This window comes from Anolis carolinensis, chromosome 3 (assembly GCF_035594765.1).
Source record: "Anolis carolinensis isolate JA03-04 chromosome 3, rAnoCar3.1.pri, whole genome shotgun sequence".
Classification (NCBI taxonomy): domain Eukaryota; kingdom Metazoa; phylum Chordata; class Lepidosauria; order Squamata; family Dactyloidae; genus Anolis; species Anolis carolinensis.
In genome coordinates this window covers 268,774,692-268,787,497 of record NC_085843.1, presented here as the reverse complement: position 1 = coordinate 268,787,497, position 12,806 = coordinate 268,774,692, and the positions used below count along the sequence as shown (strand labels likewise).

The following is a 12,806-nucleotide window of genomic DNA, read 5'->3' as shown; positions in this document are numbered from 1 at the left end:
TAAACCAGCGTCAAATCCGATGGGCTTTGTTTTTCTCCAGGTTTAACTTCAAGGTGCAGTTCGTGGAGGGGAAGGCAAACTTGCGGGCCGATGCTTTATCCCGCAAGCCGGAGTTTAAGACCAATGAGCAGGTAGTATGTCAGACCATCTTGCCTACTGCCTCTCTATGTGTTGTAGATAATGAGCTCGGGTTACATGACCAGATCCTTGAGGCTCAGAGGGATGATGTGTGGACTCAGGAGCAACTGATGCTGCTATCAGCAGGTAACCGTACAATACTGCCGCATCTACAAGATCAAGACGGAGTATTGGTACGCAGGGGGCAGGTCTACGTACCAGTGGGGGCCCTCAGGTTGGAGGTGATTAGAGCCCACCATGACGAACCCATGGCTGGGCACTTTGGCAGGTTCAAGACCGTACAGCTTATCACCAGGAGCTACTGGTGGCCAAAGATGCGGCAAGACATTCTGCGCTTTTGTGACAGCTGCGCTGTTTGCCAGCAGAGTAAGACGCCTGTTGGGCGCCCTAGAGGGTTGTTGTCGTCTCTACCTGTTCCTGAGAGGCCATGGCAAATCATTTCCATGGATTTTATTTCGGATTTACCTAAGTCTGGGGGTTATACTTGTATTTGGGTGGTGGTGGATTTATTTAGCAAACTGGCTCATTTTATTTCTTGTTCAACCATTCCGGCGGCCCCTACGTTGGCCTTACTATTTACCAAGCACATCTATCGTTTGCACGGAGCACCCGAGGTGATTATTTCAGATAGGGCTCCGCAATTTGTGTCACGCTTTTGGAAACACTTCCATGAGTGCTTAGGGACTAAGTTAAACGTTTCTTCAGCCTTTCATCCGCAAACGGATGGACAGTCGGAACGGGTTAATGGGCTCTTAGAGCAGTATTTGCGTTGTTTTTGTTTAGATCAACCCACGGCTTGGGTGAAGTGGTTACCAGTGGCGGAGTTCGCTTACAACAATGCGGTGCACACGTCTAGTCAGCATACGCCATTTGAGCTAACTTATGGTTTTCACCCACGGGGAGGTGTGGCGCCGTCGACCAATGTGGTCTCTTCGGACCCTGTGTACCGCTCTTCGGAAATGGCTGCATTGCATGATGTTGCCCGTCGCTTACTGTTGGAAGCTAAGGCAACGCAAAAGACTCAGGCTGACCGCCACAGGCAGGCAGGGGAGGAGTTGGAAGAAGGGGATTTGGTGTGGTTATCTTCCAAACATATTAAACAGGCTGGGGGAAAGTTTGCGCCTCAGTATTTGGGTCCCTTTCCTATCGTTAAAAAGATTTCTTCCGTTGCGTTTCGTTTGCGTTTACCGTCTAGTTTAAAGGTCCATCCAGTCTTTCATCGTTCGCTGCTGAAACTCGATACCTCCAGTCGTCGTGGTGCTATAGCGGAGGGTATCACTGCCACTTCTCCGCCATCGGGGGAGGAGGCCTTTGTGAGAGGGGATAGTGTTATGATTGAGCCTCATGGCTCTGTTACTGACAGACGTGGGCGTAAGACTCCTCGAGAGTCAGATACTCTCGAGGAGCGAGAAAGAAAAAGACTGCGAGACATTTTTGCAGCACCATCTGACGAAGAGTCTTTTGAGGGGTTTACGGAGAGAATGGAGGAGGGGCTGGTTAGCTCGGAGGAGGATGAGATGGATTGGACTCGGGTGAGGGAGGAATTGGGTGCCACTGGCCATGATGGGATAGAAGATGAATGGGGACCTTCAGGATTAGACCCATGGTATAGTTGGAGGGATGGGACGGGATCCACAGCTGGAGATGCTGTGGGGCGTAGTCAGAGGTGTTCCAGCTCTGATGAGGAAAGTGATGAGGAAACGCCCGGGTTAAGGAGGACAGCTGACAGTGATGAGGATTTGTAACTGGCATAAAATGGGGCTTGGGAGCAATTGCAAATTGCGTTGGGCAAGGTAATCTGGACGAACGCTTGGGATCTGTGTGGGACGCTTTCCTGAAGACTGGTGTGTTTTCGTGTGCTGATACCTTGACCTTCCGTCGTCTTCTTGACGGACGCCATCTCCTGCTTTGAAAACTCGGACTGAACTGACCACGGCTTGTCTTCCCCCTTCTTGGACTTGGAAACTACAAACGTCTGCTTCTGGCTTTGATCTACGGAAAGAAACTGGGTCTACTCTACTGCTACAATCCCTGGCTGATCTGTTCGTGTTGGAAATCCTGTCTGCTGTGTGTGTGGGAGCGACGCAAGTTACTCTAAGCACAGTGTTGGCAGCAGAGAGGAATCTGCTGCCAATTAGTTGCATTCTTTTGTATCTTTTGTTCCTCGGCTTTTGTTTTGTTTATCCCCAGGCTGAAGCAAGCAGTTTGTTTTTACCCGGATTAAACTCCGGTTTAATCCAGTTTATCTTTTGAACGTTTTTCCTTGTCCCTTTTTGCTCCTAAAGGCTAATACTGCCTGGCCCTTGTATTTTACGGGCATTTTTGAGTTCTGTAATCCAATAAACTCTGTTATCTTGAACCTTGTGGCGTTCTGTCCTTGACATTGGGGAAACCTACTGCTAAAGACATCTAGCTGACTACTAGAAGGAACAGATCTAGATATAGAACCGTACTGAGATACATTAATATCTACATTCTTCAAGAACTGTTTCTTGAATTCTGAAGAACCAATTTAATTTTTTAATAGTGTTAATAAAGGAGGACATGCGTATATAAATATTTTTAGAAATGTTACTTTCATCCCACAATGTCTAACAGCTTCAGGCCCCTTTCTTTTCCCTCTCAGCCGCTTAAGCAGTTTTTTGCTGTCTTTCTCTCCAGATGGAATGAGAAGGAACACAGTGTGACTATAGGAAGGTTTCGAGAAACATTAAAAACGAGATTGATGAAATAACAATATTTTAAGGGACAAGAATTGTGAAGGTTAGTAAGGCATAAATTTGGATATCATGATGATTTTCAGGGAGAATGGATAGATAAGCTCGATACATCCACAGATCCATTGTATAGGATCATTCATTTAGCTAACTATTTCCACTCTGGAACATTTCCAATAGTGTGTGAAAGATCAGAGGTCACAAATAGTGATAACAAAGGAAACTTTAACAAAAATGTGAACTTGTACAATGCTTCAAAATATAACAGGGTTGTACACATTATATGAAATAGGTGTATTCACTAGCAAGAGGATAGTTCTGCTTGGTGCGTTGTCGAAGGCTTTCATGGCCGGGATCACAGGGTTGTTGTGTGTTTTCCGGGCAGTATGGCCATGTTCCAGAAGTATTCTCTCCTGACATTTGGCCCACATCTATGGCAGGCATCCTCAGAGGTTGTGAGGTATGTGGAGAAACTAAGCAAGGAAGGTTTATATATCTGTGGAAGATCCTGGGTGGATTCATCCATTATTAAGATGGCTCTTTACAATACTCTACACTACAGACTTTAAAGGAGACAACAAATGAAAAACAATAAAACCAAATAAATAAAATGTTTTATACATTTTACTATTATTAAAGTTTTAAATCCTAGTTATCATATGCAACTCATCTTTGGAAACAGAGAGTGTCACAGCAAACGGAGGTAGGTGCGATAACTGACTTGTGAAATCCCTGCCAACTAAGATTTCCCCATTACAGCAATCTAACTTTGAAGATTCCAATAAATGAGTTGTTTGAAAAAATGTTACTCAAGAAGAGAAGTAATGCATAAGAAACAAGATAGGGATAAAAGTAAGATAAAGGGTTATTTAGGCATGGACAATATAAAGGTAAGAGAACATTGAGTCCAATAAAACTATATTTTTGTTGTGACTGAAATTCGAATTAAATAACCTGTTTATGCCAACTCCCTATGTGACTAATTTTTCTCAAGATGTAGCAATCAGATGCAGATCACATTAACACTCCTAGATTAAAAGTACACCAGAGAGAAATAAAACTTCTCCACGTATTAATGAATCCAATTAAGACTCTCAAATCTTCCCATTTGGCAATTATAACAAGCACTTATAGATGTTCACATAAGCTTTTACATTTTTTAAGAATTAAAGAGCTTTAGCCACAACATATTTGAAAGTTGACACACTAACATGTCTCAACAAAGAGACTATGTAACTGGGAAGCACTAATATACATACGGTATACTGTATACTGTACTACATTCTGCTTTTCCTGGTTGCTCTTCTTGATTTGACAGGTTTGTTCACACATTTCATCAAACTTTTAAAATAAAGTGGTTTTTTCCAATTTGTACTTTCCTCAAGAACACGTTGATGTGGTACTCTTACCTAATTGGTATGACACGTCTTTAAGAGAACAGTTACTATTAAAACAGAAAAATTCTTAAAAAATGATAAGAAATGTTCAAAAAGTGTTCTTTTCAATTGCCTGCAGTATAAGACACACAGTTAAGAAAAGTGTCAGCGAACCTGAAAACCTAACTGAATATAACAAACTTAACTGAATAAACTATAGTTATACTGACAGGAAAGAGAGTCAGATTGATGTAGTGCTAGTAATGTTACACCAGGACTCTGGGACACCAAGGAAATTCAGTGGATGACCCTGAGAAAGTCACAATCTCTAGACCTAAAATGCAAGGGACAACCTCCTCTGAAGAAATCTTGCAATGAAAATGGTTTGATAAAGTTGCCATAAGTCGAAGATGATTTTAAGAAACATAACAGTAACATTGATAGGAACTTATTTGGAGTTAGACCAGAAATAGTTGTACCTCAATCACTATATTTTTTTAAAAATCATGTCACAATAAGCTGAGGAACTAACCACCAGCTTGGTATCAATACCAGGAAAAGTTATCTTCTTCCTGGATAAAAGTGACCAGTTCTGTCCTGGATCCAGTGTTGCTCAACATAAAATAAGAGTTGAAGGGGCCTTACTAACTGTGGAGTCCAACTCATCTTTATAAATGATTTAGATGATGAATATAAGGTATATATATCAAGGCATGTAGATGCAAGATGAACAAATACAAGGCACTCTAGTTTATATTTTGGAGAAATGATCTGGCAAAAGCTGGTGCCTTTTCTGGAGAAAGCTTATTTTTAATTTCTAACACTTCCAAGTGGTCTCTATATATATCAAGTGGCCAAGAGGGTGAAAATTAACATAAATGATTTACAAAGGTAGCAGATCCCAACAGAATATTTACTCAAACTCCTTCCCATTTTTTACATTTAGTGTTATACTTCCTCCTTATAGTCAGAGGTTTTGCAATATAAATTCATCAAGGACATGAACTGCCTCACATTCTGGAGTCACAGGATCAAACTACCTGGACGCTATCTTTATTTGAATTCCAGAGGCCTAAAAAGAACTGAAGCTCAGCGCTCATCTGCAAAGTTTCGGTGTGTGTACGAGGGGAGGGAAGTATGAATCGAAAAGCCTTAGACAAATGACTATTTAATGAGCAAGCTTACCAAACCAGGAACCTACAGGATATACGGATCTCTGCCTCATGCCTGCATCATTTCACCAGCTGTGTGGTGAAATCTGACACTGTGGGGAGAGGTTCACTGAACACAGCCCCATCCAGCTGCCACTTACCATTGTCTGGGGGAAGAAGTATGCAATCCTTTTTTGCAAAACAGCCACCAAAACCAGGCAAGAATGTTCTGCCACACATACATTTTCCTCAGAAAAACTGTGAGCAGAGAAAACATCAAGATTTATAACACATTTTCAAGGTCAGCAGTATTTATTCTTTAATTTAAAATGTGTGACCAACCAGATGTTTTAAAGTAAAGTATTCTTAATGCAATTAACTTTTTAAAAGGAGTGCCAAGGTGTTTTCTTAAAAGGGTCATTCTTCTTTCACAAAACAAAATACCTTTGCAAAGATTGTACCTGCATGAACACGCCATAAGAACATCCCTTTTCAGAAAGAATGCCTATCTATCCCTCCAAAAAAAGTCATATCCCTTTGAAAAGTTTGTTAATAATTACATTTAAACTCAGAGGTGATGGCAGTGAAAGACATAAAGGACCTTAGAAATCACTGAAAGTTGCTAGCAGGCTAAACAGTTAATATATATTTTCATACTGACTGTAGTTGCAAAATTACTGAATACAATCCCATGCACTTACTTCGTTGGCAAGTTTTTAAATGCAAGGGTGCTGACATAAAATAATGGCGATGGAGAATAAGGGAGCAAAACTATTCTCTCCTTATCACACAACTATTTGTTATCATACATTGAAGACAAATGTAGTGTTTCATTAGTCTTCATATTTAATTGGTTAAACACACTGCCACAGAAGTTCTGATTAGCATTAGCCAAAGCAACTATAAGAAGGATGTAGAAAGTGAGCTTCATGAAGCCAAGTCAGAATGCATACTAGCTAAACAGAAGGCTTAGCTCCTAGATCCTAGAGAAAGGTTGGGAAAGTAAAGCTTCCAAGCCTACTTCTGACCTCCTTGATTTGTTGACAAGATTTTCATCCTAAAACTGCAACAAAATGCCCGACAAATGCACACAAATGGTCTTCGGCCCCCACCCCCTTACCAAATCCTTAATGTCTTCAACCACATATTGGCCCAAAATAGCAACTTGACGAGTGGGAATAGGTCACTCATGTGAGAAAAATTGGCCCCTTTTCCCCTGCAATTGTCTATACTTGTTCTACATATTAGTATCAGATGACCTTTTATGTGACCAATAACTGAGTTCTATTGACTGTGTGTATGAGACAAACATGATGTGAAGCATCCCTACATCTTGAGACACACAATACTAAAACATGCAAGGAAAGGCTGAATAAAAAGCCCAGGTATTTCAAATAACTATTTGATCTTTTTCTAAAAAGGCTTGTCATAAGAGATGTAACTAGCTCCTTGTGTTACTGTAAGTGACAATTCAGAGAATGTGATACACATTGAACGGTCCTACCTAGTTAAAATGTCATAGATATATTTACTCTGCCACAGTTTATCAAGCTCTGAGTTACATCTGTGTTTAACAGTAAGAAAAAACAACGGTTCAACATTGAAAATGAAATAAACTCTAGAGTTCTTCAAACCTAGCGAAGGTTATCAAGAAAGGTCACAGAAGTAAGCTGTTGGACAAGTATGTAGTTCTGTAATTGAGGTGCAAGCATAGATTAGAGAATATCATTACAGATCAATGAAATTGGTAAACTCCTCCTTTTTGATATGTATGTTTAGCTAGTATCTACATCCAAAGATGAATGAGAATAAGCCCGATGCTTACTCTTAGTGTGCTTTGTTTATTTCTTGTTTTCAATAGCTGTATTTTAACTAGTCTTAATTCTATGGATGTAATGATAGATTTATGGATTAACTGACAGGTAGATTTGATGTTTGGTATATATTTGTAGCTAAGTTTCCTAACTGTTTTAAGCCACCTTCAGCCACACTCTGGAAAAAGGGTAGGATATAAATATAAAAGCATTTGCATTATTTACTTATTCAGAAATTCTGCAATAAGTATGGTGGAAAACTTAGAAAAGGTAACCCAAGATTTCACAAGAACCAGCTCATATGCTTTCCTCAGTTACATCTTTATTTTAATTGCTACTTACAATCCAAATAACTAACTTTCATCGTCAATGTTATTTCCCTTTTCACCTATTAATAAGACATACTCCACTTTTCAGGAGACAACAAGTTTAGGGACAAATGTGCACATCATGCACTATTACTTTTAAAAGAATGAATACAAGTAAAAGGAAATGAGAGAGAAGAGAAACATGTTTGTTATTATTTTTAAGATTGCTTATATATTAATTTCAGCATGAGTATTTACTTCTTCAAGTGTGTTAAACTCCTGATAAATATGTAGTTAGCAAGTCTGGCAATAAAATTATAGACTGGATTTGAGTGAAATGCCAAAAACGAACAAAAAAGGGTTACATCAAAGCACAGTCATTTTAATACATGAAAGTTAATGCAGTTAACTACTAGTTATCTCTGAAATGTGAACACAGTACATTTGGTCCATTGTATCCATGAAATCAGCCAACAATGGCTTGAAAATTTCCCACCACCCAAAACAATCCATCATTTTGTTTTAAGGGACATAATTTTACTATGCCATTGTATATAATGGAATTTGAACACCCATAGACTTTGATATCCATAAGTGGAGGGGGGGGGGGGTTGAGACCAAATCCCAGCGAATACCAAGGCCACTATATGCACTCTGCTTTCCTGAAGATTACAATAGCTTCCTAAAGGTAGTTATTTTCTTAGAAAGAAAGCTTTACTGAAAAACAACCTATTAACACATATAGTGAGCTAAGAATCCATTACCTATTTTCAAACTTTTGCTAATAGTCAGCCCTCTATGTTCATAGACTCTACATCCACTAATCCCTAAACAACTTGAGAATATTCCCAAAACAAATCTGGAATTTGCTATTTTCAGGTAAGAAGATTGGTTTCTCCTTGGAGACAGAAGCACTGTGAAATTATCTTTTCAGAGTTGCCATTTGTAACTTCAAATTTGTGTCTACCTTCTTGCATTTAAATTGTCTTATATGTCTTGCTAGTAGAAGTGTCATGTATCACATTGGAAGATGATACCTCCTGATGTTGTGAGTGACATTACTAAGATACGAAATGAAAAAATGGATAACTGCATTTAGATCCGAGGCTTAAACACTATCAGTGCATCTGAGAGGTTTTAATCAATGACAGAATTCATGCTAAAATATAAAGCCGTTAGTTTTAAAGGTGCTGTAAAACTCTTCATCCATTCACCTTCATTTACAGTGAAACAGTCCAAATAGCCCATTGAAAATCCCAAGTATAAACCATAAGCAAAGAACTACAAAATATTTTGTGATGCATGTATGCTTAATATCACAGTCTACCTTCCTAAATTTGCTCACTGCTTTGTTTCAACTTTCAGTCCTTCCTTACTTTCACGAAGCTTCATAGTTTATATACTCCTACAGTTTTGCTGTGATTCATTTTTAAATTCTAGTTTTGGCAGACACCCTAAAAACAGGCTTCCCACTCGTGGATTCCTGCCCCACTCCCACACAGGAATACAACATTCCCTTGCCAGTTTGCACTACACAGACATTTTTCTCTCTTGATACTTGAAATCATAGGCATCTTTCTTACCAGGAGCGCTCACCTGACTTAGCTCCTGCTCCAGAGGATGATCATTTGCGCCTAAAGCTAGAGGTAAGAAAACATGCCTGTGTGCATCTTTGTAGTTACAGCAATGGTGTCTGCCTCATATCTCCATTACACCCATGACAATACAATGTGCCCCCTTCCAACTTCCTATAATAACCCTAAGGATTAATCCCTCCATAAAGACATCTCACATCAATTGCAAGGGCTCAACCCTGCCATACATATTAATGCCACATCAGCTACAAGGGTTAGCACCACCATAAAGCCAATCTACATGACCCACTCATAATTGTGTAAATGCTGCATTCATTCAACTAGCATTCTCTTTACCATTAAGTATGGTTCTTCCTATGTTTTCCTAAGCCAATCACCCCATAAAGGAGGGATGGCCAATTTGCACCAAAAGAGTACTACATGGACTGTCAAATACATAGCAGGGAGTACCATGTAGGGCCCCAAGATACCCCCTTTGCTCTCCCATAAACTCTCAAGCTCATTTCATGGAGGCAAGGGCGAGGGTAGCGCCCAGACTCTGGGTCCTTCCACACAGCCATATAACCCAGAATATTAAGGCAGATAATCCACAATATCTGCTTTGAACTGAGTTATCTGAGTCCTCACTGCCATATAATCCACTTCAATGTGGCTTTTATACAGCTGTGTGGAAGGGGCCTCTTCTACACCACCCTGTATCCAAGGATCTGATCCCAGATTATATGAGTCTCCACTGCCAAAAAACCTGGGATAAACAGAAGAGATGGGATCAGATCCTGGGACATAGGGCCTGTCTGGAAGGGCCCTAAGCTGTAGTAGTTGTTGCTCACACTTGGATGGGGATCACTAATGAATGCAAGTGCTGTAGGCTATATTTCGGAGTAAGGCACTGGCAAAAGCACCTCTGGATACTCCTTGTCTAAGAAAACTGTATAAAAATCCATGACATCACCCTAAATCGACATTGATTTAGAACGTACACAGGCAAAACATTTCTTCAGCAGGTAAAAGATGAAAGGTACAGGTTAATGACTCCTTACCTAAGAAAACCCTAGGAAACCCATGGGTTGTTATTAGAGCAAGTCCATTAAAATGCAGCCAAGAAACACAAGTTCTGCCGGTGAAACAGGGATGCATTTATACCAGGCATGGGCCAACTTGGGCCCTCCAGGTGGTGATTGTGGGTATGAGTGACTGGCTGTGAGTGGTAGTTATTCCTGTTAAATGAGGCAGTGATCTTATGTATGCAAGATCTTTCTGTCTTAAACTTCAAGAGCTGTATGTAAGTGTATCCCTTTCTACTAGTTATTCTGATTTTTTGGGAGAAAAAGTAAAGACACCACTGTTGTAACTTCCAGATTCTCAGCCCACAGTAGAGGAGAGAAATCTAAGATCTTCGAGTGGAAGGAACAAGCCATTGGTCACATGGATGCTCTTTGTATCATGAAATTAAGAGACTGTGGACGTAGCTTCATGATGAAGCTGCCTAGAATCTCAATTTTGAGAGAAAGCCGGGGTATGAATAATTATAACACTACTAATCACTGAGGATCTGTTGATTTTTGTAAATGTTATAAATTCAGGTCCTTAAAACTTGCCACAAAAGATGAAACTTTAGTTGTACTTTGAGGAGAAAATACCATGGGATTTTTCAGATCTACACCGGAGCCCTCAGTGGCGCAGTGGATTAAACCGCTGAGCTGCTGAACTTGTTGACCAAAAGATCGGATTTGGATCTGGGGAGCAGAGTGAGGTCCCGCTATCAGCCCCAGCTTCTGCCAAACTAGCAGTTCGAAAACATGCAAATGTGAGTAGATCAATAGATACTGCGGGAAGGTAATGGCACTCCATGCAGTCATGCTGGCCACATGATCTAGGTGTCTACGGACAACGCCGACTCTTCGGCTTTAGAAACTGAGATGAGTACCAACCCCCAGAGTCGATCACGACTAGACTTAATGTCAGGGGAAACCTTTACCTTTTATACCAGGCATGGGCAAACTTCGGTCCTTTGACTGTTAGGAATTGTTGGAGTTAGAAGTCCAAAACACCTGGAGGGCTAAAGTTTGCCCATGCCTGCTTTAGCAGGTTGGGTTGTCATGAAAGGGAGACAAATTGCAAGTTGGCCATTAAACAAAAGGTGAAAAGTAAATGTAAATATTACAACAACGCAAGCAGAATCAGAAAGGAAATGTACAGCAGAAATATTGACTGCTTTGATTTCTCGGACACTGCAGGACTTACAGTTTTCTTTGAACTTTATCTGGCTTTGAATAAAGCAATGCATTGTTCAACACAAGCTGTTCTACAGTTTCCCATACAAAAAAAATAGGGATCCTGTATTTGCTGGATAGCCCTGCTGGTGGACAGTGTGGGCTCAGAAAATAACCCAGTTCAAAGCAGATATTGTTGATTATCTACCTTGATATTCTGGGTTATGTGGCTGTGTGGAAGGGCCTGAGATACAGAAAGCCTTTCGCCATTTAAATCCAACACGGGTCCTATGGCAGGGAGTTCCGCCGGTGAACCAGGATGCTGTGTGGCACGGACCCTCGCCTTGCCTTTGTCCATTCCTTTTCCCCTCAGAGAGCAGAGCCTCTCACTCACCCTTTGTAGTAAGCCTTGACGCGGACCTGGTGGGCGCCGTCCCCGCCTGAGAGGCCCAGGCCCACCCCTCCGCTTCCTCCTCCGCCGCCGCCTCCGAGTCCCGGGTGAGACATGCTGCCGGTGCTGCTGCTGTGGCTCTCGCGCTGAGTCGGCATCGCCCCCTCGCCTCGCTCAGCCTGGCCCGGCCCCGCCCCGGAGCTGCGGAAGAAGAAGAGAGCGAGGGAGAGAGACAGAGAACCGCCTCCTTTCGCCGCGCCCCGGAAAGTGGGGGCGCGCGCTCGTAACGGCCGCCCTTTTAAGGTACGTGCCTGCGTCACCACGCACGCCCGTCTCGAGGCGGCTCCACCTCTTCCCTCGTCTTCACAGTGCTGGAACTTGTGAAGGAATCTGGGACAAACCATTTCTCTGATATACCGGGGGGGGGGCAGACAACACTCCTCGGAATGGACCATTGCAGCGGCAGTGAGTGAGAAAAAGGAATGGAACGCGCCAGAACGTATGGGACAAACCATTCCTCTTGACTTGCAAAAGGGGGGGGCGGCTTGTCACCTCGGAATGAACCATTGAGGACAGCGAAGACGGGCTCCTTTTTAATGTGTAAACAAAAAGGAGAGGGTTCTGTTTGGAATCCGGAAGAAAGTATATAAAATTACTTCTGCAAACCTGAGCCGCATTCCCAACAAATACTGCCCCCACCCCAGCCTCCCTTGTCTGCAAAGAAGCTGCAACATTACAATTCCCAGAAAATCCCGGGCAGTGGAGACTTCTGGGAAATGTAGTTTCCAAAAAATGCCTGTGGATTCCCTTGTCTGTTGGAGGCAAGTGTGATTAACATTGCAGCTTCAAAGCCTAACTGATTCCTGCCTGGAGGAATCCTTTATTGGGAGGTGTTAGCTGGCCCTAATTGTTTCATGTCTGGAATTCTCCTGTTTTCAGAGTGTTCTTTATTTACTGTCCTGATTTTAGAGGGGTTTTTTTAAATACTGGTAGACACATCTTGTTCATTTTCATTGTTTCCTTCTTTCTGTTGACATTCAGACATGAAACAATCAGGGTTAGCTAACACCTCCCAACAAAGGATTTCCCCAGGCAGGGATCAG

The 12,806-nt window shown here is 41.6% G+C and overlaps 1 protein-coding gene across 1 annotated transcript in view; it reads right to left on the bottom strand.

The window, feature by feature from the left end:
- prkci (protein kinase C iota) overlaps window positions 1-12,173 on the bottom strand; it is a 57,639-nt gene extending 45,466 nt beyond the window's left edge. Inside the window, exon 1 of the mRNA XM_003218138.4 lies at window positions 11,707-12,173. Within this exon, the coding sequence (XP_003218186.3) occupies window positions 11,707-12,158 (452 nt within the window). The 5' untranslated portion in view covers window positions 12,159-12,173. The remainder of the gene's footprint in view (window positions 1-11,706) is intronic.
- Between the last annotated feature and the right edge of the window lie 633 nt (window positions 12,174-12,806).